Source organism: Echiichthys vipera, assembly GCF_963691815.1.
Source record: "Echiichthys vipera genome assembly, chromosome: 22".
Classification (NCBI taxonomy): domain Eukaryota; kingdom Metazoa; phylum Chordata; class Actinopteri; order Perciformes; family Trachinidae; genus Echiichthys; species Echiichthys vipera.
In genome coordinates this window covers 7,797,547-7,822,190 of record NC_139847.1, presented here as the reverse complement: position 1 = coordinate 7,822,190, position 24,644 = coordinate 7,797,547, and the positions used below count along the sequence as shown (strand labels likewise).

Here is a 24,644-nt window from a genome sequence, read left to right as displayed (position 1 = left end):
ACCTTTATAAAAAACAAAATGAAAAGACAGTCTATAGACAAACTTTGTCCAAACCTCTGACCACTGATAAGCAAGTCCTCACTGCATGTTTTTGGGTTTGGAGATGACGCCGTCTGGATAACGACTCTTAAATCGAGCCACGACATCAGGATCCAAGAGATGAATGCCATCAAGCTGGTTTCCAAGGGTTACCCTAGAAGTGGAGGATAAAAACAGAAAAGGGTCAATCACTACATGTCAAAAATGTAGAACAGTGACTCGCCCTTTAAATGAAAACGTGATGGCGCTTACCAGTTGGGCTGGACGTTGTGTGGTCGACCGAAGAGCTCGATCTTCCTGGTGCCGGGCGAAAGTCTCTCTATCATGCCGTAGATCTCATCTGGTTTGTGACTGGTGGAGCGCACCTGGGAGAGAAAGAGAGCGTTTGAAATGTAACGGAGGGACAGACTCTGTTGACCTGACTCCGCCAGAGGAATTGATTCTCATGGTTCTCATTTGCTGAGCATATTCATCTGGGAACTCTCGTCTGGAGATCTTTTGGGAAGGGGAGAAAACATTGGTTGCTGATCGGACAAACCTCTGAATGAAGGGCCAATTCAATAAAGCATATGGCGTACTAACTGCGCCGGGGCAAAGTAAACAACATGTCGGTAAAGGATATTTGCCGTTTACGTAACGTTTACGGATAAAAGGCACAATTTCAGGTGCCCGGTCCATATTCCAACAGAAGGATCCAAGAGGAAAAACGTTAACGCTAAAATGTGTCTAGATCAGGTCGGATTTCATGTGTTGCCTCAAAACCAACGCTGATTGGACGTTCGCTTGGCTAACTTCTCCAAATTTTCTCTGTCGCACGTTACCAGACTGATCTATGGGTAAAATACAATGGAGCTAGCGAGATCAGGATGGTCTCACAAGGCTAAGAATCTGTATCACATCTGAAGCATCCATAAATACGATAAGTAGGGCAAGAGATCAATGATTTACCTCGGCCACGATGACGTCGCAATCCAAGCCTCGGTTGAATCCCTGAGGCGTTCCCTTTACACCCACCTGAAGAGAAACAACATTTTAGACATTTTTCTGACACAGCACATTTCAAAAGAATTAACCTGTGGGTTTCAAAACACCTTCAAGTTATGGGACGGCCTCTCCAACTACCAAGAATGAACATGCAAAAAGTAGAAACTCCTGGCGGCGAGATTCCTTATTCTTCGAGATTAGCAGTTTCCTGCAGGCTCATGCAGTATAAGACAGACAGCTACAAAAATATAAAATACAATAAAGAAAGAAAGAGGATACACACCAGACAGTGCTCCTTCCCGTGGTTCAGCCAATGACCCGTCCGTCCTGTGCGGATGATTCTCTGAAGCTGGTTCGTTTTCACCCAAATGATTTCATCGACTCGATCGTAGCTGACAGATGAGAACAATTACGTACTTTAAAAAATAATATATAAGCGAATATATAATAAATGAAATGGTTTCCAAACAAAGTGATGACTTGATTGTTGCACAGAAGGAATCCCTTACCCCCAAAGACTGAGACACTCTCTGCCCAGCTCCATAGCCCTGTGAGAAGAGAGGCTGGTTCAGATGATGTGCGGAACAAGGACCCTGGCTACTCTTCAGTGTATTATTACCATGCAGGTTTAATCTGTATTAAAAGGTTTGTGGACTAAGTATTGCTGGTTATAATAAATCCCATTCCTTCTGCTTAATCCACCTTTAAACTTTTGAGGGGAAAAACGTGAAGAATGGGGAAAGAGTACAGCTTTTCTTTCAGGCTATCGCTTTAATACAAAAAAAGTAAATAAAAAATAATGTAATATTTAAATTTTGATCTTTGGTTCCCGGGACATTTTCTCTCTTGGATTATATAGATATAGTAGATTATATAGTAAGCAGTAGAATTAGTAGTATAGTGGTAAAAGTCATAGCTGAAGAAAAAGGTTTTTTTGTTTGGGTTTGTTGGTGAAAGCGTTTAGTTCAAGGACATCTTGAGATTGTAGGAAATCAAGTTGTGGACTGAAAGGTGACACTGGGATAAACAGGCGCGTCAAACTTTACTGAGCCATGTCCTTCAGACGGTTTGGATTGATGTTCGTTACCTGCCGGTGACCCAGAGGAAGAGGAAGCCGTCATCTTGCAGGATGGGGATGTTGAGTTTCCTCATCTCATCGTCAGTCAGCGTACCGTAGGGCAGCTCCATGTGGATGTCCCACGGAGGGTCGGCCATCACCACGGCAAACTTACCCAGGATGGACACGTCCAAGTAGCGGATATCGCAGCAAATCCACTGCAAAGAAAAATGCAATCTGTTCATTTTATAACCCAGGAAAAACACAATCTCTTCCAGTAACCTATCACATCTTCCCCCCGTCCCGCCTCCATCAGCCTCACCTGTGAGGGGAACAGCTTGCCCACGTTGCTGTCAGCGTCGCCCGCGCAGACGAGCTCTGTGGCGCCGGCCTGGGGCCCCAGCAGGCTCCCGTCGAGCTCTGGAGGGCAGTCGATCTCATAGTGGACGTATTTGCAGGTGTCCATGTGGAAACACGTGTTGAGGAAGGAGCAGTCGCCGAGGCTCTCGTCCGTGTGTTTGTTGATGATGCGACTGAACGAGAAAATGTTTCACGGAGTAAAGCCGGCGGCATAAACACGAGTGTGCAATTTTATTTGACTTTAACGACTAAGGTTTGAATAAAAACCCATAAAAATAAACCACAAAACAGCAACTTCAGTAAGGCCATTCTAGGTTTGACAAGAGACATGTACTGACATTAATATTTTATCTTAGACCTTATAGGTCGGTTAGTATCATAATTTGGTGTTTTCTGTCACATTATTTAACCTTGATTACAGTGACCTCTTCAGGCCAATGGGAGTATTTGTCTTTAATCGGGGTTCCCAATTTTTTTTTTTAAATCATTTTCCAACATTCGCCAGCATGGCAATTCGGACCAATCGGAGAGCAGTTCAGGATCTACGTTATGGCCCCAGACACATCTGACCAATGAGTGAAGAGCTTTTTTTCCCCTTTTTTGTCCCAAACCTTTATTGAGCTGAAGTGCAGTTTGCATTTTGGTTCACTTCAGCACGTCATCAACTGATTCGGACCAGATCAAATGAATAGGTGTGAAAGTGAACCAGAGCAGCTGGGAAAAAATAATAACTATTAATTTTGGCACCTGGTGCACACCAGGGAAGTGGACTAGAAAGAGACTATCAGGTGTGGAAGCGCCCATAGATATTACACTATTACTATAGTTACTGTTACTTTGGTGGTTGCTTGCATTTCAGAGACTGTCTGTCCCTGTCTCTCTCTGACATTTGCTCCTGTTAAAAGGAAGGTGTTCATCGCCACTGTGTGCAAAAGATTGCTGGATTATTACTGTATATAATTTTAATTATTTATTAAAGGTGTGACTTGTTGCTACTCATGGGGGAATTGTTGGGTGTCTGTAAATCATAAATAAGGCACAGACTGTGGTCTAAACCTACTCTACATGTAAAGTGTCTTGAGATTTTGTTATGATCTGGCACTGTAAATAAAATTCAATTGATAAAAGTAAACAAATGTTGGGGAATGACATGGAATGATTATCATATTGTTTAAACCAACTCTGGCAGAAAGATTTCATCACGTGACATAAACACGTAAAGTATGCTGAGGAACACTGACCGGAAGTGTAACTTGGTGCACGGCTGAGGTGTGTCCCCCGAGCGCACGCACTCCTCTTTGGTCCCGTGGTCACAGAACTCTTGGACCTGTGCGCGGCCGCGAGACCGGAACTTTTCCACGATGGACTGCTCCTTGGCTGTGCTGGCATTAAGCAGCTCCAGAATCTCTCTGCTCACCTGGACATAAGTAACATCAGACCATAAATCGGTAATCACACCAAACTATCCTCAACGATAACTCTAGGTGCTGTGAGAGACAAGAGGAGGGTCTTCTCATCCTTCCTACCTTCTTGCTCTGCTGCTCTTTAGTGGACTGTTGGTTCAGGAGGCTCTCTATCTCCATGTCCAGGTGGGACGACTGGCTTTTACTGCTCTTGCCCTTCTTCTCAGCCCCGCTCCCTGATGCCGAAGGCCCCGCCAGCTGCGTGGAGGACGCTGGCGTGAGAGAGGTGAAGGAAGTTTGCGGAGGAGAGACAGAGCTCTGAAGTGAGGGCGGGAAGCCTGGAGCTCTTTTGTGGTGAGTTTTATCTTCTGCCTTTCTCTTGACTCCAGCCCGCTGCGCTCCAGCCCCGGGCCCGATCATGGCCCAAAGTTTTGTGTGGTCCACAGAAACCACGATCGAGGGGGAGGAAGTCGTTGAAGAAGACGCCGAGGCGGGCTGCCGTACCTCGATGAGCTCCTGAGCGGAGAATTTTAGCAGCAGACTCTGGATGCTTCCGTGACTGACGGCTGATTCAGACTGTAAACCAGAAGAAAAAGACTTCAAGACATAGAAATAAACAAGCTCCACATATCTTTACTTTCTTCTATAAGGCATTTCTGTGCTAGCAGTGACAAAAGACTCACACTGAGTTCATTTGTGATGGCAAGAGAGTCCGTTGGCATTGAAAGACTCAGATCTGAGAGATATCCCAGCAGCCTCTTCTCCAGTTCTGGGTCGGGTGGTTTTTCCGTCTGCTCCTGAGAGGGGAGCGGAGCCAACGGAGCCGGGCTGTCACTCCTGACTGTGGAAGTCTCTGTGCTGCTGCCACCATCTGAGCATAAGGAAAAGGTTGAAAAGGTTTCTATGCCATTTAGTTTTTTAATTTTTAAAAGAGTTTTTCCATAACTCAACAGTCCTGTTTCAGCCATTTTCTGCTAAAATACTTTGTAAACACCATAATATTTACCAATTTGGTTCACTACACAGTGTGAAATACTTAGCTCAGGTGAATTTCAATCACAATGTTCAATAATTGCTTACAATACTTAGTAGTTTTCCTTTAAAATGTTGAACTGCTCCTTTAATTATGCTGCTGATGGCATCACAGTCGTTTAGCTCTCAGACAGTTTTTGACAAATGGCTCAGATTGAACCTTGTAACTTTGTTTTTGCTTTTTTAAGGAAAGTTATTTTCTGAACAGAGTTACTGCCTGAGAAGATTCCCTTTGTGTGTCATGCTTATTGCCAAGAAGAGTGTTGAATAGTAGTGGTAAAGCGGAGTACTGGCAGGAATCAGAATCAGAATCATGTTTATTGCCAGACAATTTTCATTGCTAGGAATTTGACTTGATTTGACAGTGCCTACATGAATATAAACATGAACACAGGCAAGACTAAACATATGGCATTGATTTATATACATGAAATATAAGTGAAATTGCCACTACAACTAATATATTTCCTCTGTGCCTTGGAGTAAATTTAAAAAAATGTTTATATTGTTCCTGTTATCCTTATATCTTATATTTCCCTTTCTTTATACTGTTTATATTTTTCTACAATGTATTGTTTCTGACTGATACTTCTTTTGTTTGGTACCCACCTTCCTGCTGTAATATGGAAATTTCCCCTTTGTGTGATTAATAAAGATTATCTTATCTTTAAGTGCTGCAAAACATGCACATCTGTGCTCATTATTGATTATTTATGGACTCAATGATTAATATTAAAATGAATTGCACAACACTGGTTGTTATTTGCTGCCCTGCTGTACCCGCTCTCTGGTGCTAACGCAGGCCTACCGGAGGACGGCTGTGCCGGGTCTTTCCTCCGCCGCTGCAGCCTCTCCCTCAGCGAGTCCAGCTGCTTCTTATGCGCCTGAATGTTGCTCCAAGTGTCCGACATGACGAGCTGGATTCACCCCGACACCGGTGACACCGAAGAGCACTGAAAACAAAAGTTCAACACTGTCCGCCGACACTTGTTCGGAGCCAAAACAGGGTATGGTCCGCGCCGATAAAGCGTCCGCCCCCGCATCTTGAGTGAGAAACGTTCCGGCGAACTGGTGCTGACGTAGACAAACAATCCTGGTGGTTAATTTATCTGAAATAAAAAAAAATAGCTTCGTCATTTGAAGCCTGTACTAAACTGTAGTTCGTTCGCATGTGCTTTTATTGTATATTTATTTTTTTGGTTGGTTTATGACTGACTATGACATGTTGTTGTTGTTGTTTTGTTTGTATTCAGTGTTGCTGTTTGTTGTCCTGTTGTGTGAATGTACTGTCTGCTCTGGTGGGCTACTGCACATGCCTCACTGTATCAGATATTTCTATTTACCTTTAATTGTTTTTGTCTCTTGTTTGTCCTGCATGCTGTTGTGGGATTTTAATGTTTGTAATTTATAATCCTAATCTTTATTAGGTCAGACGTGAATCCTGCACCTCCTGTTTAAACCTTATCCTATGACACAATTGATTGCCCTGTTTGTAAATGGTCTGCCACATGACATGAGATAATCCCAGAGAGCACTTAGACATTTTTGACCTGTACATCCCGTTCCTGTAAAACCTTGTGGAGACGAGTCTGAGAGAATGCTTTGTCTGAAGATGACACCCAGCTGAGTCTTTGCCCTTGTGACCTTATCTGTAAGTTGGATCCCTCCTCAAAAGTGAGATCACTACGATACTCAGGGTCACTGCTGAGGACTCTGAGCTTTGTGCAGAAGACGGTAGGAGTTGAACTTATTTTTGTCTGCAGAGAAAAATACTTTGGCATATAAACCATAGAGAAAAAGCTGATCCTGTTTGTTGATTTTTATTGAACAGATTCATTTCCACAACAATGATTGATGTGTAACCTTCTCGTTATTTGCCTTTTAGGGAGGGACTGCAGAAACGACCCTTCTGGCTAAATCTGGTATATTTACAGAAATGTTTACAGCGTTCTCACACCTTTTTCAAGGTCGAATTCAAGCTTGTCCAGCACCTTACAGTTGTGGTAAACTACATACTTCTACGAATACACAGAACATTATTATTTCACTTTTGTTTTTCATTAAAAGTCACGTCAAAAGAGATTGCTTTATGTCATAACAACTAAAACTGTTTTGTAATACCAGAAAGATAAGAAATTAAATCTGATTTCTGTTCTAAAATTATTTGTTGTGAAAGAATAAAGGATACAATTTCAAGCGTTTTTAAGAGCTTTGTCCAAAATTCAAGCACATTTCAAACCTTGAACACACAACATTAAAATCAAGCATTTTCAAGGATTTGAAGCACCTGTGAAATAAAATATAATTTGCAACGAAAACGAGTCTGTTAAAAAAAAAAAACGGGTTAATATGTAAAGATGTTCTTCGTCGGACTCATTTTGGGTGCGGACTACTACGACTTCCGGTGTCTCTGAAATTAAAAGCCTGTTTCCTCTGCGCTGAAACAGATCGCGTCCGTGTTATTTCAGCCAAGACATGTCTTGTGTCATTTTATTAACATTGGCACATTAGATTAAAAGCTTGTCTGGTAACTTTGGTGCATTTCTGCTCCGGCCGTTACCGACCGTTGGTGCTCTGGGCTAACGTTAACTTAACGCAAAGATGGCGGAAGACGAGAAGAGTGGAGAGCCTGCGAAAGAGAAAGACGAACTGCAGATTATGAAGGTATTTATTCTGAATTATACCACATGAATATTTAAAAACACCAGCCGCCCGAGCCTCGGTGTGTGTGTTGACGTCTCACGGGGTCATTGTCGTGTGTTGCCTCTTCATTTGTGACCTGGATTTGTCTCTTTAACGGCTCGTTACTATAACAACTGCCATGCTAACAGACCTTTGTTAGTGTTCAGCCTTGTTTCTTAAATTGTGTCAGGTGTATGAGTGGCTTATGGTTTATTCTATGGATAAAATGACTCAAAATATTCACGTTTACCACATTAAACCATCAGATACATGACTTTCGTTTTCACACATGCTTAGCTTGCATCCCTCACTTCTTGCTGAGTCACCAGATTGTCAGTGTGCATTAAGGACTGTACCTGCACTGATGTGTTCTGTTAAGTTTCAAGCCTAAATCAGCCTTTATCAATTACCTTACACATGTTAAGACATCATTAATACAAATGCAGGTGCAGGAATTGTTACACCTTTTTTTAAAGATATTATCAAATAATATTTTCTAGTGATTGACGATACATCGGCGATATTGGCGTTTTTTTGGTGCATCGTATCGGCCGATGCAGGCTGCTGCGTTCGCCGATAGTTTTCCCCGGCATTATTCACAGAAAGGTGCCCACAGGCAGCTCCGTGTTGCTGGAGACGCTTTTTTTAAGTTCAATAAACGTCCCTTTTAAAATTCAGACATTTGTTGTCATCATTGTATAATTTTATGATGTAAATTGAAGGAGCAAAAGTTGTACCTGCTCAAGAAAATCGTCAGTCCGTATCGGTCATAGGTTAAGGCTGATGAAAAAAATAGTCGGTATTGGCCTTAAATAATCCATATCGGTCGATCCCTAATATTTTTTTTCTTTTTCTAAAACAACTAGGTAGTTTTTAGTAGTGTACTTCCATAAAGCTGAGACAAACTCAAAGCATCAGAGGCTCTGATATCCTGACTTTTGCTTTTAGGTTCAAGTGTGGATAAAACACTGGATCCTACGATTCCCATAATGCAACTCAATGCCTTTCATTAATAAGACCCCCCTCTGTTGGTCAATGCCTACCTTTTATTCAAACTCCATGCTTCCAGTTTGTCAGGCCGGTTTCCTGTAATGCATTGTGTCATGCTTGACATTTTAAATGTGCTTTTCAACTGAGGGATTAAGAAACAATTACATTTGTATAATTTCATAATATGAACCAAAAACAACCATAGTCATTTTACTGTGTGTCAAATTTGACAGTTTTATTACGTGACTTAGATCACAAAAGTGGTTACGGACAGTAATAGTGTTCTGTTACATTGGTGCATCTCTAACAGATGCTCCAGTTCTTTTCCACTAATTCCCCATCGCACTACAGGCAGATTTTACTGTGCCTTTTGTTCTATTTTTAACCTGTTTAATTTTCATCCTCTCCCCCGCCTTCTCCGTGCTTTCCCATTACAGGATCTTGTGGATGAACTGTATAATTTCAGAGATTGCTATTTTGAGACTCACAGTGTGGAGGAAGCTGGGAGGAAACAAAGCGATGTCGCACAAGAGATCCAAAAGACACTGAAGAAACTGGAGGAGAAGGAAGGCGAGTGTCACATTTACCACAACTGCACTTCAGTCTTTGAATTTGCAGAGTAGAAGTCACACTTACTGTTTATCTGTTTTGACATTTCCCTACAGATCATTTTAAACATAAAGCAGAGTTTCTGCTGCAGAAGGGCAGGTGTCTAAACGTGGCTCCTGACTTCAGCGCCGTAGCAGAAGAGTGCCTTTCCCGCGCTGTGAAGCTGGAGCCCGGCCTGGTCGAGGGCTGGAACACACTGGGGGAGCAATACTGGAAAAAAGGAGACCTGACCGGTGCCAAGAACTGCTTCACTGGAGCCTTGCAGCAGGTACAGGGAGGAAAGAAAGAGAGGGATATGTTTTCAACTCAATGGATCATTCTTTTCCATTCTGACCCTTTTTGATTTCCACATAAAAGCCATAATTCAAGCACCACATACCTAGATATAAAGTCTATATATATAGTATATATATATATGGCACTTTATCTCAAGAGAAACTGCCACATCAGCAATGTTTCTGAATCAATCACTGAAAACTCCTGTGTGAATTTCTCCCTATCTCTCCATGCCAGGTTTCTTATTAACTCATCTGTCATGTGCTTTATCTTTTACCTCTGCAGAGCCAGAACAAAGTGTCTCTACGCAACCTTTCCATGGTGCTAAGACAGCTGCCTGCAGCGGGAAGCGACGCACATAGCAAGCAGGTGCTCGAGAGTGTGGACATGGCACGACAAGCTGTCCAGCTGGATGTCAAAGACGGGACGTCCTGGTGTGAGTAGAGCGTCTGGGTAGTAAGCAGAAAAAGAAGAAGAAGAGGAAGGGGAAAGTTATAAAAGTGATCGTACAAAAGATGTTCTCTTCTAAAACTGTAGGTCATGTTGTTTTTACAGACATTCTGGGAAATGCATACGTGTCCATGTTTTTCACCTGGGGACAGAATCCACAGTTGTCTCAACAAGCTCTAAGTGCCTACGCACAATCTGTAAGTACTGAGCATAAGCATATAAAAAAAAAAAACTATAAAATTACTATTGTACTTATATTTTATTCCTGTCTTCCTCATATGTAGGAGAAAGTGGACAGAGCTGCCTCCTGTTACCCAGAGCTGCACTTCAACCGAGCCACTCTGTTCCAGTATGAAGAGATGTACGGGTCCGCGCTCGGTGGCTACAGCCGGGCAGCGGCGCTCGATCCGGGCTGGGAGGAGCCTCCGGAGAGAGAGAGGTTGCTGCTGGAGTATCTGGGGAAAGTCACAGAACTCATACAGAATAAGGTATGGAGGAAAATGCCCAACACAAGTTCCTAAAGCTTTAGGCCATGTCTTGTTCTGTCAGTCCAAAACTCAGATACAAAGAGAGAAATGTCCTCCAAACTGCGTCCATTGTACTCTTGGCATCACCTCCTCTGTTTTTTAAATTGTAATATTTATCTTATAAAATGTAATCTGAGTCTGTTGAAATACATTGATATTATGACTATTATTGTCATTTAGATGACAAATATGTTCAATAGTTTGCCACAAGATGGCAGCAAAGCACAGCCATATCTCTCCTAACCTTCAGTCCGTCCATCTCCTTCAGGGGAAGGTGAAGGCGCGTCGGTTAAGGACGATGCTCTCTAACCTCAACACGTCGGCCATGGGTCCCTGCTCCTCCCCTCAGTTTCGTTCCCCGGCGGGCCGCGTTGGCAGCCTGGAGCCTCGAACTCTTTCCTCCCTCAGGCACGGTCACAACGCTGGGCTGGCCGCCCTGGGCAAGGTGGTGTTCAGCCTGGCCTCGGAGGGTCGGATGGCCTTGTGAGTGCAGGTTTCTTATTTTTATTTTAATCCTAAACGGCTCACATATCCATATGCTGTTTGCTGCAGTCTTGGTGTGATAGTGGAGAAATGATTTTTGGAGTGGTGGTGTAAAATCTTTCCCTCTTTTTCCCCTCCAGTACATTTGGCATGGTGGACAGCGAGGAGTCATGTATAGTGGTGATGGTCTACAACACAGCGGACAGCTGGGGCGTCCTGATAGGAGACACTGTAGTCGTTCCTGAACCTCAGGTCAAACGAAACAGTATAACGCATAAAAATGAGGTGAGCGCTTTGTTTGTACAGTTCAAAAAGTATAAAATAATGTCTATTTAAATAGTCTGACTTTCACATTTCTCTCTCTCTCTCTCTCTCTCTCTGGCAGTCATTTGACTTCAGAAGTATACGAGTGGACTCTCCCCTGCTCCTCATCGTCAACGGCAAGAAACAAAACGTCCAAAGTCAGATCGCTGCTTCCGTCAGCTACAAGCCCCAGAGCGAATGAGCTGAACAAGCGAGAGGAAGTACAGCAAGAGGACCAAATGATTTCTGGATTTTAAAGAAGAGTTTGGATGATTATGGAAGTGTGAAGTTTCTAAAGTTTGTGCCTGTTTCGTGTTGATTTGTTAAGGGTTCACCCTGTTACTTTGCCTTTAGGTAGACACTTTGTTTCTATTTATAAATATTTCTTTCTTTTGTATTCTGTTGTTTTGAAGACAACACAACAGTTCTTTTTTTGTAAATGAATGAACCTGTGATGATGACAATGTTGTAACTTAAGTTTACCATGACAAAAATAATTTCATGTTAAACATACTGTATGTGTGGTGTCTTAATGGTTTTAAGAGTGGGGCTTCCCCAAAAATGTTGTTTGATATGAACTATAGTCGAATCTCTTTGGTGATCCTGCAAATGAAGCGGCTGAATTGTGACGTCAAAAATGTCTTCTGTGAAAAAGAGCTACTGATCAGAGGTTTCGCAACAGTGCTGCTCATCAAAAAAATTAAAAAAATATCTGAAGAAAAGACATTTGTTCAAGCGGTCTGGGTCGACCAGTTTACCAATTTTTTTTGCAATTCAGTGAAGAACTTCCCATGACACACAATAGCCAGTCTAGACCTCCGTGGGTCTCCTTATACTTCCAATTAAGCAGAAAGTGCTCAGGCTTAACCTAAATTGCTCACAGTGTGCATGGCAAACCACCTACTGCTCTTCATTCAGTAACAAATGAGTACTGTATCAGTAAGGGAAATGTATCAGATGACATGTTTTTAGGATCAAAGTTAGAGTAGAGCATTCTTTATTTGTTTTTTTTGAGACACAACAAGCCAACACTTGTCTTTGCTTAGGTTGGAGTTCAACTAATCCCCTAATCTCAACCCCCTAAACTTCTTATACTTTTAAGATATTAATCACAATGAACATACTTAAAGAACCACAGTCGGAGTCGTCCTTTCATAACCTCCCTACATTTGCTTGTTTTTAACTAAAAACAAGCAAAGCTTTTACTATCAACAGTCTACATTAAGTGAAAACTGTGCGACAGAGCTCTTTGTAAACAGTGCTTATATTGTTTTGTCAAGTTCTTCTTAACACAAATGCTCAGGTAGAGTCCAGGACTAACAGTTGAACTCCATGCCTCGTTTAGTTCAAAATTACATAAAACACTAGACAAATGCACCCAGGGCAAACCGCCAACTAAATAAATACTAAAACATGAGAACACTTGGGGTAAATATATAAATAAATATAGCTACGTTAATGTGCTACAGGCCTTCTGAAACCTCGCTCAGTCTCAGTGTTTCTTCATGAAGGGTCCGCCTCTCTCCCTGGCAGGGGAGCTAAAATGGAAGAAGGTCTTGGCTCCGTCAGCCTCCAGGCAGGAGAAGAATCTGCTGTCCCCGTCGTGGAGGAACTGAGGGCTTCTCTGGGGAGTTGCCAGCCGAGCCCCCCCTGTGTGACACGCGGGGGGTTGATGGATGTCTGTCATTGTTATACCGAGTAAAATTCCCTTACATAGACAATCAGCTCATTACTCCTACTGTTCACTCTCAACAGCCACTTCTTGACGCAACACCTACAGCTGTGTCTCCCTTTGTGCCATGTAACATAATTATCTCTGCTTCCTTCCTCTTCTCATTAATTAGTGTAATTCTGGCCTTACACCATCCCATGGTCTTTTTATGCACTTACATACATTAAATAAGCCACAGAGACAAGTTTTTTTCGTGCATGAACTGTTAACGGAGAAATCCGGTAGAGTCACTAACAGCTGGACGTGGCTAAGACTGATTAGCTTGGGGCAGTACGGTGAAGGCATTCAAACGGCCTTTTTAACCACTAATACTGCTCAAAATAACACCAAACCTCTGCAGTAGAATGAGAAGAGTCCCTACACAGAAAACAAAGCACCAATGGGCTCCTTCCTTTTGGATTGACTTTGGTAATCCACTTGAATTACTTTACTGTGACAGGAGCTGGTACAGGGGCCAGTTGGTAAATCTTTCAAAACACTCTTTTAATAAACTCTGGGTTCACTAACTCTGTTGTTGGTGCTTTGTTTTATGTGTAGGGTCACTTATCATGTGATGCGACAACTGATTTCAAGCTGAAGTCGGTAAAATTCTATGAGAAAATCTGTCATATTTGCTGATATTATTGATATATTATAAGGCATTTAGGTTCATTTCTTTTCCTGCCAAAACATAGTTTTGGGCAGAAACTAATGCTTGTTTTTTATTATCGATTTATCTGTGGCCCAATTATTAAAAATACTGTTAGCAAATCAGTGTTAAACAGTCTGTAAACAACAACACTTGTAAACAGTATACATACATACGTATATACTGTAAAATACTTCCATGATTTCATGATTATCCTTGTTTTTAAAGAGCAAGTTTTGAACGTTTTTAAGATGTTGGTGTATGTGGAAGGACAGAATTTGAGGCCTGTTCTTTCATAAACTTCTACAATCTACAGCAACCTCTCACAAAAGGACCAAGCATATATTATTCAAAGAGTTTATCTTTTAAATTCAACACTAATATAAGTCCAACTTGTTGTTTCTTACCAGTGTTAAAGTCGTGATGTCCCGGTTGTGGCAGCGCGTCTCTGTCCCCCATACCCACCACCATGTTGCGCAGCCTCAGAGAGTCATAGAGCCCCTGTAGTTTCTGGTACTGCCTGTTCCTCTCCATCAGCCGCTCAGACACCTCACTGTACTTCCTTTTATACTCCTCCATCACCTGGAGGAAACAGGACTTCATGCATTTCTGTTGATTCTTCTGAACTCAATAGGGTTCTAACTTTCCAAATCGAGATATAACTAAAGTCAACCAGGTGTAAAAAGTAAGTTTCAAGATCATGAGCAAAGAAAAGAGAGTTTCTGAATTGTGGTTTACTTTCTTCAGGGAGGAGATCTCCCCCCTCATGCCGGCGAGCTCCAGTTCCCTGCTCTGGTTCTGCTGGGTCAACACCTTCTCTACCTGCTTCAGCTGCGCCTCGGCCCGCGACAGACTGTACTCTTGAAACATGTGCTCCTGGTGGACCTGTTGACGAAGAGACTGACAAAGTGAGCATTTTAAAGGAAAAGAGAAGACAACCAGCCTGACAAATGTGCATGTCAAGACTCGTTATCGATACGTTATGTTCATACAAACAGACAGATATTTGACCTGATAGCTCCAGAAGGCCAGAGCACGGGCGCTGATGTCCAGAACTGTGTCCGGTCGCAGACCTGCCAGCACCATGGCTTTGTACTCCTCGGAGGGCGACAGCTCTGTCCTCACGATGTCCAGTTTCCCAGACAGCGCCGAAGAGCAAGCCGGGCAGATGGCGGGAGAGCGGCTGAACTCGCCGGACCCGTGCTGGTCGCAGAAAACATGCGAGCAGGCCGTGACCCAGGCGAAGCCGCTCAGCTTGATCCGACACTTTGGGAAGTTACATAGGAGCGTGTCGTCGCAGAGAGACATGGTGACAACTCTGTGGAAAGTGCAGTAACATTGAAGTAATGAACACCAGCACAGCAGGCAAGTCATTAACTGTTTCTATGAAGCAATCACACAGAATTTGAGTTTGAAAAGAACTTACCCATATTGTAGTATTATTATTAATAGTTGTTATTATTATTATTATTACCACATAAAACTCCCTGTGACATCAAATTCTAGGAGGGTGTCTTTAAACTTAAACTTTATTTCAAGGTTCGATTTCGGGAAATTTGAAAACTTAAAATCACCATGTTTTGGGTAACAATATCTAATGTTTCTTTAAGTGTGTGTGTGTGTGTGTGTGTGTGTGTGTGTGTGTGTGTGTGTGTGTGTGTGTGTTTCCTTTCCCATAATTGTTATTCTTAAGTAGTTTGGCTCCTGATTTTATCAAAGCAAAGAAATGTGCTAACTTGGACTTTCACTCCACTTTAAATTGAGCTGAGCGATAATTCAAAATGATGATTGATAATCTTTCAATGGGATCGCATTGTGATGAAACCATATATTGGGAAACACAATTATGATTGATGTCTAAATTGAAAATAAGCACATTTTTCTTAGTTTTTTTAATCAAATATTTTGTGTCAATGCATTAAAAACATTCCCTACATGATTTTTTTTCATTTTGAATCATTTAATTCACACAGGAGTATACAACAACTGGCTTTACTGCGGGGTTATTAAACCAAAATGAGCAGAAATCATGCTACATCGGGATGTGTAGCTTTGTCATTGAGGATGGATGGATATTATATATATATATATATATGATATTATATATTATATATCTTTAAAACTTTCACCTCAGTTACTTTAATTTCTCACCCATTTCAAACTAACAATGATAAAAACACTAGAAAAAGAAACACTTAATACCCCAAATTTAACTTTTAATTGTACAAAATAGTATGTTGCTAGGTTACACAAACTGCCGTTAAATGTTAGCATTAGCATTAGAAGGTAAAGCTAGGAGCTCTCGGGCTAAACTGTTCAGTTCGTTTTCTGTCAGACGGCTACTTTTGATGAAGATGAAACGTTTACCTTCAAAACTATATTTTCTGTTGAACTTAAACGAGTAACGTTGCCTGAAAACAGAGAAATGTTCCGTTCGGTCCGGGAGAAATCAACCTACCGTTTTTTAGCTCTTCACTCGGCAGGTGACGACAGGTGACGCTTATCGAATACTTTAATCTGATTGGCTGAATGTAACTCGGACACAGAATTTGGACTTAAAAATAGTAAAGCAATGAAAACATTTGTAGTTTGTAAAGATATTTTTATTTAATGCTTTTATTTTTTGTTATGATACCCGCATGTATATAATTTTGTTTTGTCCTGTTCTTGTCTATTTCTGTAGCTGTGTTTTTGTGTGGTACTAATTATAAGGTGGAAACACGATGAAATAAATAATTAAAATAAACACAAATATTAAATAATAAAAAAGCAGGCGAATGCAGCCGACAAAATGTAATGTAAAAACATATACTGCAGATATTAAAACTAAAATTTTGAACTTTGAAACATATTGAGGACAAATATTATGCATAATAAGTCAACTTATGCCCCTTTTATTAACTGACATTTTTAATTCAAAGTGGTAGTTAAGAATGTCTTCCACGTGTGAATACGACCTTAAAGCTTTGATTTCACATCACCATTTTCTGTTTATTTTCCAGGTGATGATTAAACCGCACCTCTCTCAGATAAACATGGCATTGATTTAAGTCTCTTGAGTGGATATAGGCCTATGTATAATGTGAGACACCTACTTAAATATGCCCCCCCCCCCTCCTCCTCCTCCTCCACCTCCCACTTTTTTCTCTCCCTCTCTTTTATCCATTTCTCCACGTGGTACAGGAGTAAAGGCGGGGGGTGAAAGAGGGGCATTGTGCCGTGCAGCAGTGGATCCGGGGGTTCATAGTGAGAGAGGGGAGATGCTCACTCAACTGTGTCCAGCACGCCATTGTCAAAGATTCCCATCTATTCTCTGCCTTTTAAATAGAGCTCCAGTGTAAGATGCTTTTCTGGGGGGGTGTGAGGGGGGGTATTATTCGCTTGGTGATGGTAACACACGAAATACATGCATGTGGAATGGCTGTGTGGCCCCACTTGCGCACAACTCACTGCACTGCTGTTGATAATTGGCCCTATGGAAATCAAAGGGTAGAAATATCACCCGTTCACTCCTCAACCGGCGCAATAACACCACTTGGGAAGAGGGATTTTTTTTTGACTGATGGAAACCACCTGCAAGTCAATTGTTCCTGGCCATGATTTCACGCATATCCACCTTGCTGAGAATTAAAAGAAAGTAGCTTCAGTACACAGGGCGGTCCTGGACAAATGTGACCTGATGGATGAGTCACCTGTTACACTTCTTTAAGACAGAGCCTATTGTTGCGTCTTAATTTGGCCCATGGTGATTTATTCTCTTCCAGTAATGGTTAAAGCATTTATCTTTAAGAAAATGGTAAAGTCTAACCCCCCGGATTAAATTAGTTTTAAGACATCCAACGGCTTTGACGCCTAATTGTCATGTTTTATTGGAAGTTTATAGCTGCTGTGTGAGTGTGTAAAGAAAAATAAAGCTGGAGAGCGAGAGAAAGAGAGAGAACCAGGGAGGCTGTTTGTTACACGCCATTGAAATGCAAATATCACTGAAGAACAAGGAGTGGTTCTGTGTGTGTGTGTGTGTGTGTGTGTGTGTGTGTGTGTGTGTGTGTGTGTGTGTGTGTGTGTGTGTGTGTGTGTGTGTGCTCCCTGTATGTGCATGCAGCAGAGCAGCAGTGGGAGAGGAGGGGCGCAAATTGGACAAGTTTTTTGGGGGAGAAGAGACTTTAGAAAACAGCCACACACACGCAGCTTCATATGACACGGTGCAGACCTGCGGATTTCAAAACACCTCTGTGCTGTGTTTGCGACTTTCTTACATCACAGAAGCTCCTTTTTTTACATTAAGAAGTGATCTCACGCAGTTTGGGGACTTGCGGGATGTGCGTGACTTCTGAACTTTAGATGCTTGGATGGTTTCAGGAGCGCTTTCAAGTGCGCAAAAACGTGCCTAGTGCCATTCAACCGACTGATGCCCCCCTCTCTGTCTGAGTCGCAGTGAATCATGTCACGCCGGAAGCAGAAGCGACCCCAGCATCTAGTTAACGCGGATCCGGGGGGCCCAAGACTGCTATCTCACGGTGAGTAAACATCTTTTAGGAGTGCGTGCGGTTTTTGTGTTGGATTTCTTGAATGAGTGCAACCATCCTACAACTTAATGGTGCTCATCCCTGCACTCTCAGTCTTAAATCTTCAGAGAACTTAACAAAGGCAAAAGTTTGGGTTTAGACAAGTGGGCTGCATGAATTATTGTGCGGTTTATTGTTGATTGCGGTCATTTCCCACAAGTTTATTTATGCATGCACACATTCCAACCAACCACATCTAATTTAACTGACTAAAAAGTTTAAGATCTAAAGTTTGTCAACTAAAGAAACCCCTCCTGCTCAGGCATTCACTGTAATGGGCCCCACTAAATGGAGGCCTTAGGCACCGTGGTCGGGGCCAATAAACGTGTCCCTGTGAAATGAATAGAGTGGGATTAACTAACATACATCTGTGGCCATTTTCGTGTGCTGTTCGTCCTCTAGGAAACCAACAGGCTGCTCAGCGCTGACTGCTGGAGGTCTTTGATTAGTATAGAGCACTCTCTTATTTGTTAACAATAAGGTGCATTGGTGGGGGAAGGGATGGCAGTGTTTTTGGTAGAGATTAATCTTCCACCCTTCTATTCTCTTCTTCTTTTGCTCTTCATCCATGCCTTTCTCTCTTATGCACCCCTCTCCCCCCATTTTCCACCTTCTCAGTACTTCCCTCCCCTTTCTTTCTCCCTCTTTCTTGCCCCCCAGCCCTATTGACTGTATACTCCTACACAGTTGGGGGGGGGGGGGGGGGGGGGGGGGGGGGGGGGTATGGGTTCTCAGATGGATGAATAAAAAAGATTCAGAGGGGATAGAGAGATTGCTCTGGCACTTGTAGTGTGTTGCAATAACTTCAGGTGCATGCACCTAAGACTCCTGCGCGCAAACTTTGACAAAAGACAGTTTTGTTTGGGAGTTATTTTTGTGTTTTCCCGCAGGTTCAGGTTTGTTTATAAGTCACAGGGAAGGATTTCACTAAGGTACAGTCTTTCATTCCATCACTATATCACTCCAGGAGGGAATAGTTAGTTTGTCTCTCCATTGTTGTTACCCTCCCCCCTTCTTTTTCTTTTTACTCTTTCTCACTCTGTGCTCAAGATTCTGAAAGAATTTGACCCCTGAGCAGGAGAGGTCAGATTAGTTGACCAATCGGAGTGTCTGGACAGTGCCCAGAACCCTTAGTGTGGCCTGACCCTTGACCTCCACTGTGACGTAAAGGGGGAAGGGTGAATAGGGAGATGAAAGACGTAACTGCTGTAGGGAGGGGGTGGGTTAAGAGGGGTTATGGGTTGTCTTGGTGATGCCCATTGTCCTATAAAATGTGTTGCCATAGCAGCAAGGTGGTCTGTAAGCTTTTCTGTGTGTGCAAGATGTTTGAGGAGTTTTGCTCCGGAGAGCACAGATTGAGACAAGACATTACAAAGCCTCATAGACTGCAGAGTTTCTTCCACTTGTTTATTTGCTTGTTCAAGGCCATTTCCTAGCAGGCATTTCTTTTGAGGTCGTAACAGGATCTTTTGGTATGCACGCACATTTGCAAACTAAACATGCAAACAATAAATGGAATCAATGAAATAAACAGACTGTAACTGAAGTAGAAATGAATCTACATGACTGAATATCTGGTCTGGTATTGGTGACTGGATGTTGCACAATAATGCCACTGGAAAGAAAGAGGACAGTTTTAAAAATAACTTTTTTCTGTCATCCTCAGATGATCACCTGGGCATGAAGTCACCATCCACCTCTCTTGGTTCAGAAGTGACCTCATCGGGGTCTTCCTCCTCATCCCCCACCTCTCTCCAAGACTGCCAGCCGCCTCTGGCCCCTCGCCCATCTCCTGGTGGGCTCCACGCGCCCTCCCTGCCCAGCGAGAGCTCGCCTCCTCCCCACTGGCCCAGCCACATTGTCCCCTTCACCACTTCCCTCCCGAACACCCACTCTTCACTCTCCCCAGACTTTCCTCACCCCTCGCTGTCATCTCAGACTCACTCACCTCCTCCCCTGGGTCAAACCTCAGGCTCCCACAACCTGTCCCACCAGGGAAACTCTCACTCCACCATGACCTCCCCACCGATGGGCAGCTCAGCCACCACCACTACCTCCTCCTCCTCCTCTTCCTCCTCCTCCTCTTCTCAGTATGTGCCGCCTCACCGCGACAGCTCCAGTCCAGGTCATCGGCAGGCCTCTAATTCTCCGGGGCAGCAGGGACAAATCCAGGTCTCGCCAACCCTGGCTGTACTCTTAGAGGAGCTGAGGGTTTTACAGCAGAGGCAAATCCACCAGATGCAGATAACAGAGGAGATCTGTAGGCACGTTCTAAGGCTGGGAGGCGCTGTCTTTGGCCAAGATAATAACACACAGGCCAGCGGTGCAGACAGCAACCAGAAGTCCACGGGAGCATCGTCTTCATCGCCAACACACCCCTCCACTGCCACACCTGTTACCACAGCCTCATCTCTTTTGACTGGCCTTCCATCTTCCCTCTTCCCCCAGCCACCTGTCTCCAAATCGGGTGCTTCACATGTCAATGGCAGCAGAGGGCTGCCATCCTCCTCTACCTCTTCCTCATCCCTTTCATCCACTATCAGCTCCTCTGTTGCCTCCCTACACCCTCTGTCCTTGTCGCTGGGCCTACCGCAACGCTACCTCCATGAGAAATCATCCAACACCACCTCGTTTGGTCATAGCAATGGTATCAGTTACCCCACCCCTCCTCTTTCAACCCCCAACCATTCCCAGGATATCCAGCCCAGCTCATCTCTGGGCTCTGCCTCCTCAGCAGGACGCCCTCAACATGTGTGTCGTTTTTGTGGGAAGGTATTAAGCAGCGACTCATCACTCCAGATCCATCTGAGGTCACATACAGGTGAAAGGCCTTACCAGTGTCCAGTCTGTTTGAGCCGCTTTACAACCAGAGGAAACCTCAAAGCCCATTTCCTGCGACACAGAGAGCAGAACCCAGAGCTGTCCCTCTCCCTGCTGCCTCCAGCGCTGTCAGAGCAAACACAGAGCGCTCCCGGTCCCATCCAGAGAAGGAGAAAACGGCGGGCTGATGATGACGAGTCATTTAATGGAGTGAAAGGAAGCATTCCCGGGATGACAGACAACATGGCTTTAGGATTCCTGTCTGGTGCGTCCACTCGTGCCTCTCCTTCCTCTCTACCTCTGCCCCCTTCGGTGGACATGGCGTTGCTGTCCACGGCCCATTCACTGCTACAGCTGAACAGAGCTTCGGCTGCAGCTGCTGCCAGCGCATCTAGCACCGGGCTGCCTTCTTCCTCTTCATCCTCTTCCTCCTCCACCTCCATGGGCAGCCAGTTCAAAGGAGCAAAGCAACAGCGATTTGATGAAAACACACCTCCTCACTCTGCCCTCCATACAGCATCCCCATACTCCCAACTGGCCCACCTCCCCAAGATTCTCTTCCCTGGAGGTACCTCCCCTCATCACCTTGCACTTCTCCGGCCCCCAGGACACCTATCTGCCTCCCACCTCACTTCGCCTCATCAGCTGCCCTTCCCCTTTCCCCCTTTCCCCAAACCATCAACCTCCTCCCCCTCTTCATCCTCTCCCACCACCTCCACCCAGACCTCAGACACCTCCAAGTTGCAGCGCCTGGTACAGAAGCTTGAAAAGCAGCCTCAGGGAGGGGCCTCTTCTTCCTTTGCTTCCTCACAATCACTTGCTGACACGAATGGGGACACACACGGCCATGACCTGTCTACCACCTCCAGTGCCTATCGCAGGGAAATGTTGGCCGCTCTCGGCCTGAGCCCAAGTGCCAATGCTGCTGGACTAATGACTAGCCAGGGAGTCTCAGGTTCTGGCACTACAACTACCACGGCTACCCCTTCTCTTCCTACCGCCCAGGCTGCTAATCAGTGTGGAGTGTGTCTGCGTGTCCTCAGCTGCCCGAGGGCTCTGCGTTTGCACCAGGCCACACATCTGGGAGAGCGCCCATTCCCTTGTAAACTGTGTGGTCGTTCCTTCTCCACAAAGGGCAGCCTTAGAGCCCACCTGGCCACTCACCGCGCAAGACCGGCCAACTCTCGTGCCTTGAACTCCTGCCCATTGTGCCCACGCAAGTTCACCAATGCCTTGGTTCTTCAGCATCATATCCGCTTGCACCTAGGAGGGCAAATACCACCTGACGAAGAAATGTCTACTGAAGACGCAGCAGAAACGGAGAACGCTGTATTCGATGAGCGTGAGAATAACTCCCCATCTAAAGCCCAGCAACTCCTTCCTTTGGCCTTAACAACAAGCTCCAAGTCTCCAATTGATGCTCTCAACTCAGGGTCCACCTCTAAGAAATCCACTGCTGCTGATGACACTTCTGTGAAAACGGAGGAATCTGAAAGCGTAGCACCCAGTGTTAGCCCACCCCTGACCCATAACCCTCCCTCAGTGAAAGCCGAGGACCCCCTGCGTCTAAGAGACAACACCCTAGCTGATGGTAGCCCCATGTACTCCGAGGAGGAGACCCATACTGACATGGGCAGCAGCAGCCCTTTCAAAGCATCTTTAGACAGTTCTCATTCAGATGTAGTGAATGGGAAGACAGAGGCAGATGACACCCCATTATCACTCTGCATTTCAAAGCCTGGAGTAGAAAACGATGTGTTGCATACAGAGGTTAATAACGACGAAGCCTGCTCCGCAGACAAACCCACCACAAGTCCCGATTCTAGCCCCAAACTCGCAGCTGCAAATCCCTCACCTGCACTCACCCCGCCTGCCAGTCCCAAAGCTTTCCCCGAGGCAGAAGAGGCCTGTGACAGTGCACCACAGGACACACAAGAGAGAGATGCTCCCCCAAACAAAGGCAAGAGTGAGACTACCGCACCCAGTGAGGAATTGCCAGTGTTGGATCCAGAGCCAGAGAAAGACACTCCAATGGAGGAGGGTAACGGCGTGCAAGAGAAGCCTTCAGAGGACCCAGAGCCCTCTGACCCAGCACCAGTACTGAACACCCAGCCTCCTCGCCCTGACAAACCCTACAGCTGCTCCCAGTGTGGAAAGGCATACGCCAGCCGTAGCGGACTTAAGGTAAGGGTTGAAGATATTGTGGATTTTAATGATGTAATATGAAGATATTCAAGTTGTTATATGTTTTTGTTAATGTGAACTTAAGATTTCATCCTTCTGGACCTGATGGTAACTTAGCATTGTGCTGTGTCTCCCATCAACAGGGCCACATGAAAACTCACCCTGGAGCGTTAACCAATACCCCCTCCAAGGCTCAAACCAATGACACTGACAGTGCGGAGGATCGCGGTTCACATTCTGTCAATAAGAACTCGGGACAGCAGGAAGAAAATCAAGGATCGGCCAAATCCCCAGAGAAAGACGCCAGCACAGATCCTCTACCAACCAGTGTTGTTTCTAGCGTGGCGGGCGAGCCTATGGACACTACTGTGTAGAGTTAGTATCGTTAAGTGGCTGCAGTTAGTCTTTAAAAAAGGTCCTGACAAGGGAATGTATTTTTTTTTTTTTTTAATAGAACAAGATTTGTTGTCTAGAGTTATCGTTTCTAATTCATTTTTACCTTTTGTATGAGGCCGATAGATTGTATTGTGGTAGCATTGTAAGATTTGTGAATGTAGTATTTTAGCTATGTGTTTTTGTATTTCAAAGACCACAGTGAGGCCTTATCTTACACACTTCACAGAACTGTCACAATGAGAATTAATTGTTTGCGCTTGTTTGTTTTTTTCTTTTCCCGCTGACACCTGTTTCAGCACATAGGCTACTGTATCAGCTGATTTGACTAAGAGGGATGATCCAGCATTTTACAAGATGAACTCCATACCAAAACAGGCCAAATTAGCAATGGCCAACGTTTGTAAATATGAGCTGCGGTTACATTTTATGCCTTTTTATTGTTACTTTTCTTTTTTCCTTTTGTTTTTTGAATGCCATGCTGCTGAAAGCATGTTTCTGATGTGCTGAGTTGCACTGTGAGTTGCACGTGTCCTGTGCTGCCGAAACATCTTAAACACGTTAGCGATGATAACCACGATGATGATGATGATGATAATAATGATGATGGCGATGATTGTGTTAGATTATCAGTACTTTTGTGAACAGTCCTTGTACTTACAGATGTTTGCAGCACATGACCCCATTCATACTGATGATTGTACATGTTTTTTTCTTGTTGTTGACACTATCTCCAGGGCCATACCAACAAGGATGAGCCCTGTCCGTTATGATTCTCCCTCCTTTATCCCCCTGCTCTCCTCTCTCACAGCACTTGAGAGTTTTCTGCTCCTCCTCCAGTTGTCTGCACTCACCGCCTTTCCTGCTTTGCCCGGTTTAGTTTTTAGCTTTGTAAACCCTTTTTTCGTAGTATGACAAAATATGTTCCCATGCCTGCCATGTGATGTATAAAAGATAAATAAAACAATGTGAAGAGAAGACCTGTTTGTTGCTCCCCCGCGTGTTTTTTTCCCCCAACTCAGATTCAGCCTGTGTTTCTGTGAATTCATTTATCTGTTTAAGTATTCTGTTCGCATGACTCTTCTTCTGTGTGCGCCTGCATGTGCGCTGTCGGTCAGTTTTGGCTT

The 24,644-nt window shown here is 44.1% G+C and overlaps 4 protein-coding genes across 4 annotated transcripts; 2 read left to right on the top strand and 2 right to left on the bottom strand.

The window, feature by feature from the left end:
- Nucleotides 1-60: 60 nt before the first annotated feature.
- mettl3 (methyltransferase like 3) lies at nt 61-5,856 on the bottom strand. The gene is made up of 11 exons (XM_083937342.1): nt 5,684-5,856; nt 4,527-4,714; nt 3,967-4,419; nt 3,682-3,857; nt 2,403-2,613; nt 2,111-2,298; nt 1,533-1,571; nt 1,307-1,415; nt 988-1,053; nt 292-404; nt 61-193 (listed from the first exon to the last, which is right to left on the bottom strand). The coding sequence occupies exons 1-11, from the start codon at nt 5,784-5,786 to the stop codon at nt 79-81; spliced, it is 1,761 nt and encodes a 586-aa protein (XP_083793468.1). The 5' UTR covers nt 5,787-5,856; the 3' UTR covers nt 61-78.
- A 1,464-nt stretch (nt 5,857-7,320) lies between these two features.
- On the top strand, nt 7,321-11,651 carry ttc5 (tetratricopeptide repeat domain 5). The gene is made up of 9 exons (XM_083937375.1): nt 7,321-7,539; nt 8,985-9,117; nt 9,213-9,424; nt 9,718-9,868; nt 9,988-10,079; nt 10,167-10,370; nt 10,678-10,892; nt 11,033-11,177; nt 11,278-11,651. Exons 1-9 carry the CDS (start codon nt 7,477-7,479, stop codon nt 11,395-11,397), a joined length of 1,335 nt encoding a protein of 444 aa, XP_083793501.1. The 5' UTR covers nt 7,321-7,476; the 3' UTR covers nt 11,398-11,651.
- Nucleotides 11,652-12,687: 1,036 nt separating this feature from the next.
- Nucleotides 12,688-16,023, bottom strand: ccnb1ip1 (cyclin B1 interacting protein 1; the record flags this gene model as incomplete). The annotated part of the gene is made up of 5 exons (XM_083936737.1): nt 16,014-16,023; nt 14,567-14,873; nt 14,294-14,440; nt 13,963-14,137; nt 12,688-12,845 (listed from the first exon to the last, which is right to left on the bottom strand). The coding sequence occupies exons 2-5, from the start codon at nt 14,861-14,863 to the stop codon at nt 12,688-12,690; spliced, it is 777 nt and encodes a 258-aa protein (XP_083792863.1). The 5' UTR covers nt 14,864-14,873; nt 16,014-16,023.
- Nucleotides 16,024-17,996: 1,973 nt separating this feature from the next.
- LOC310964222 (uncharacterized protein) lies at nt 17,997-23,498 on the top strand (the record flags this gene model as incomplete). The annotated part of the gene is made up of 3 exons (XM_083937276.1): nt 17,997-18,072; nt 19,787-23,124; nt 23,268-23,498. The coding sequence occupies 3 exons, from the start codon at nt 17,997-17,999 to the stop codon at nt 23,496-23,498; spliced, it is 3,645 nt and encodes a 1,214-aa protein (XP_083793402.1).
- Between the last annotated feature and the right edge of the window lie 1,146 nt (nt 23,499-24,644).

What these genes read in the sequence shown, in the direction of transcription:
- mettl3 (XM_083937342.1), bottom strand. Translation starts at nt 5,786, where the DNA reads ATGTCGGACACTTGGAGCAACATTCAGGCGCATAAGAAGCAGCTGGAC. An exon ending in GCAAGCTGTTCCCCTCACAG is followed by an intron (nt 2,299 to 2,402) that starts GTGAGGCTGATG and finishes TTTTCTTTGCAG; the next exon opens with TGGATTTGCTGCGATATCCG. An exon ending in GAGTGTCTCAGTCTTTGGGG is followed by an intron (nt 1,416 to 1,532) that starts GTAAGGGATTCC and finishes CTCATCTGTCAG; the next exon opens with CTACGATCGAGTCGATGAAA.
- ttc5 (XM_083937375.1), top strand. Translation starts at nt 7,477, where the DNA reads ATGGCGGAAGACGAGAAGAGTGGAGAGCCTGCGAAAGAGAAAGACGAA. An exon ending in TCGGAGGGTCGGATGGCCTT is followed by an intron (nt 10,893 to 11,032) that starts GTGAGTGCAGGT and finishes TTTCCCCTCCAG; the next exon opens with TACATTTGGCATGGTGGACA. An exon ending in GTATAACGCATAAAAATGAG is followed by an intron (nt 11,178 to 11,277) that starts GTGAGCGCTTTG and finishes TCTCTCTGGCAG; the next exon opens with TCATTTGACTTCAGAAGTAT.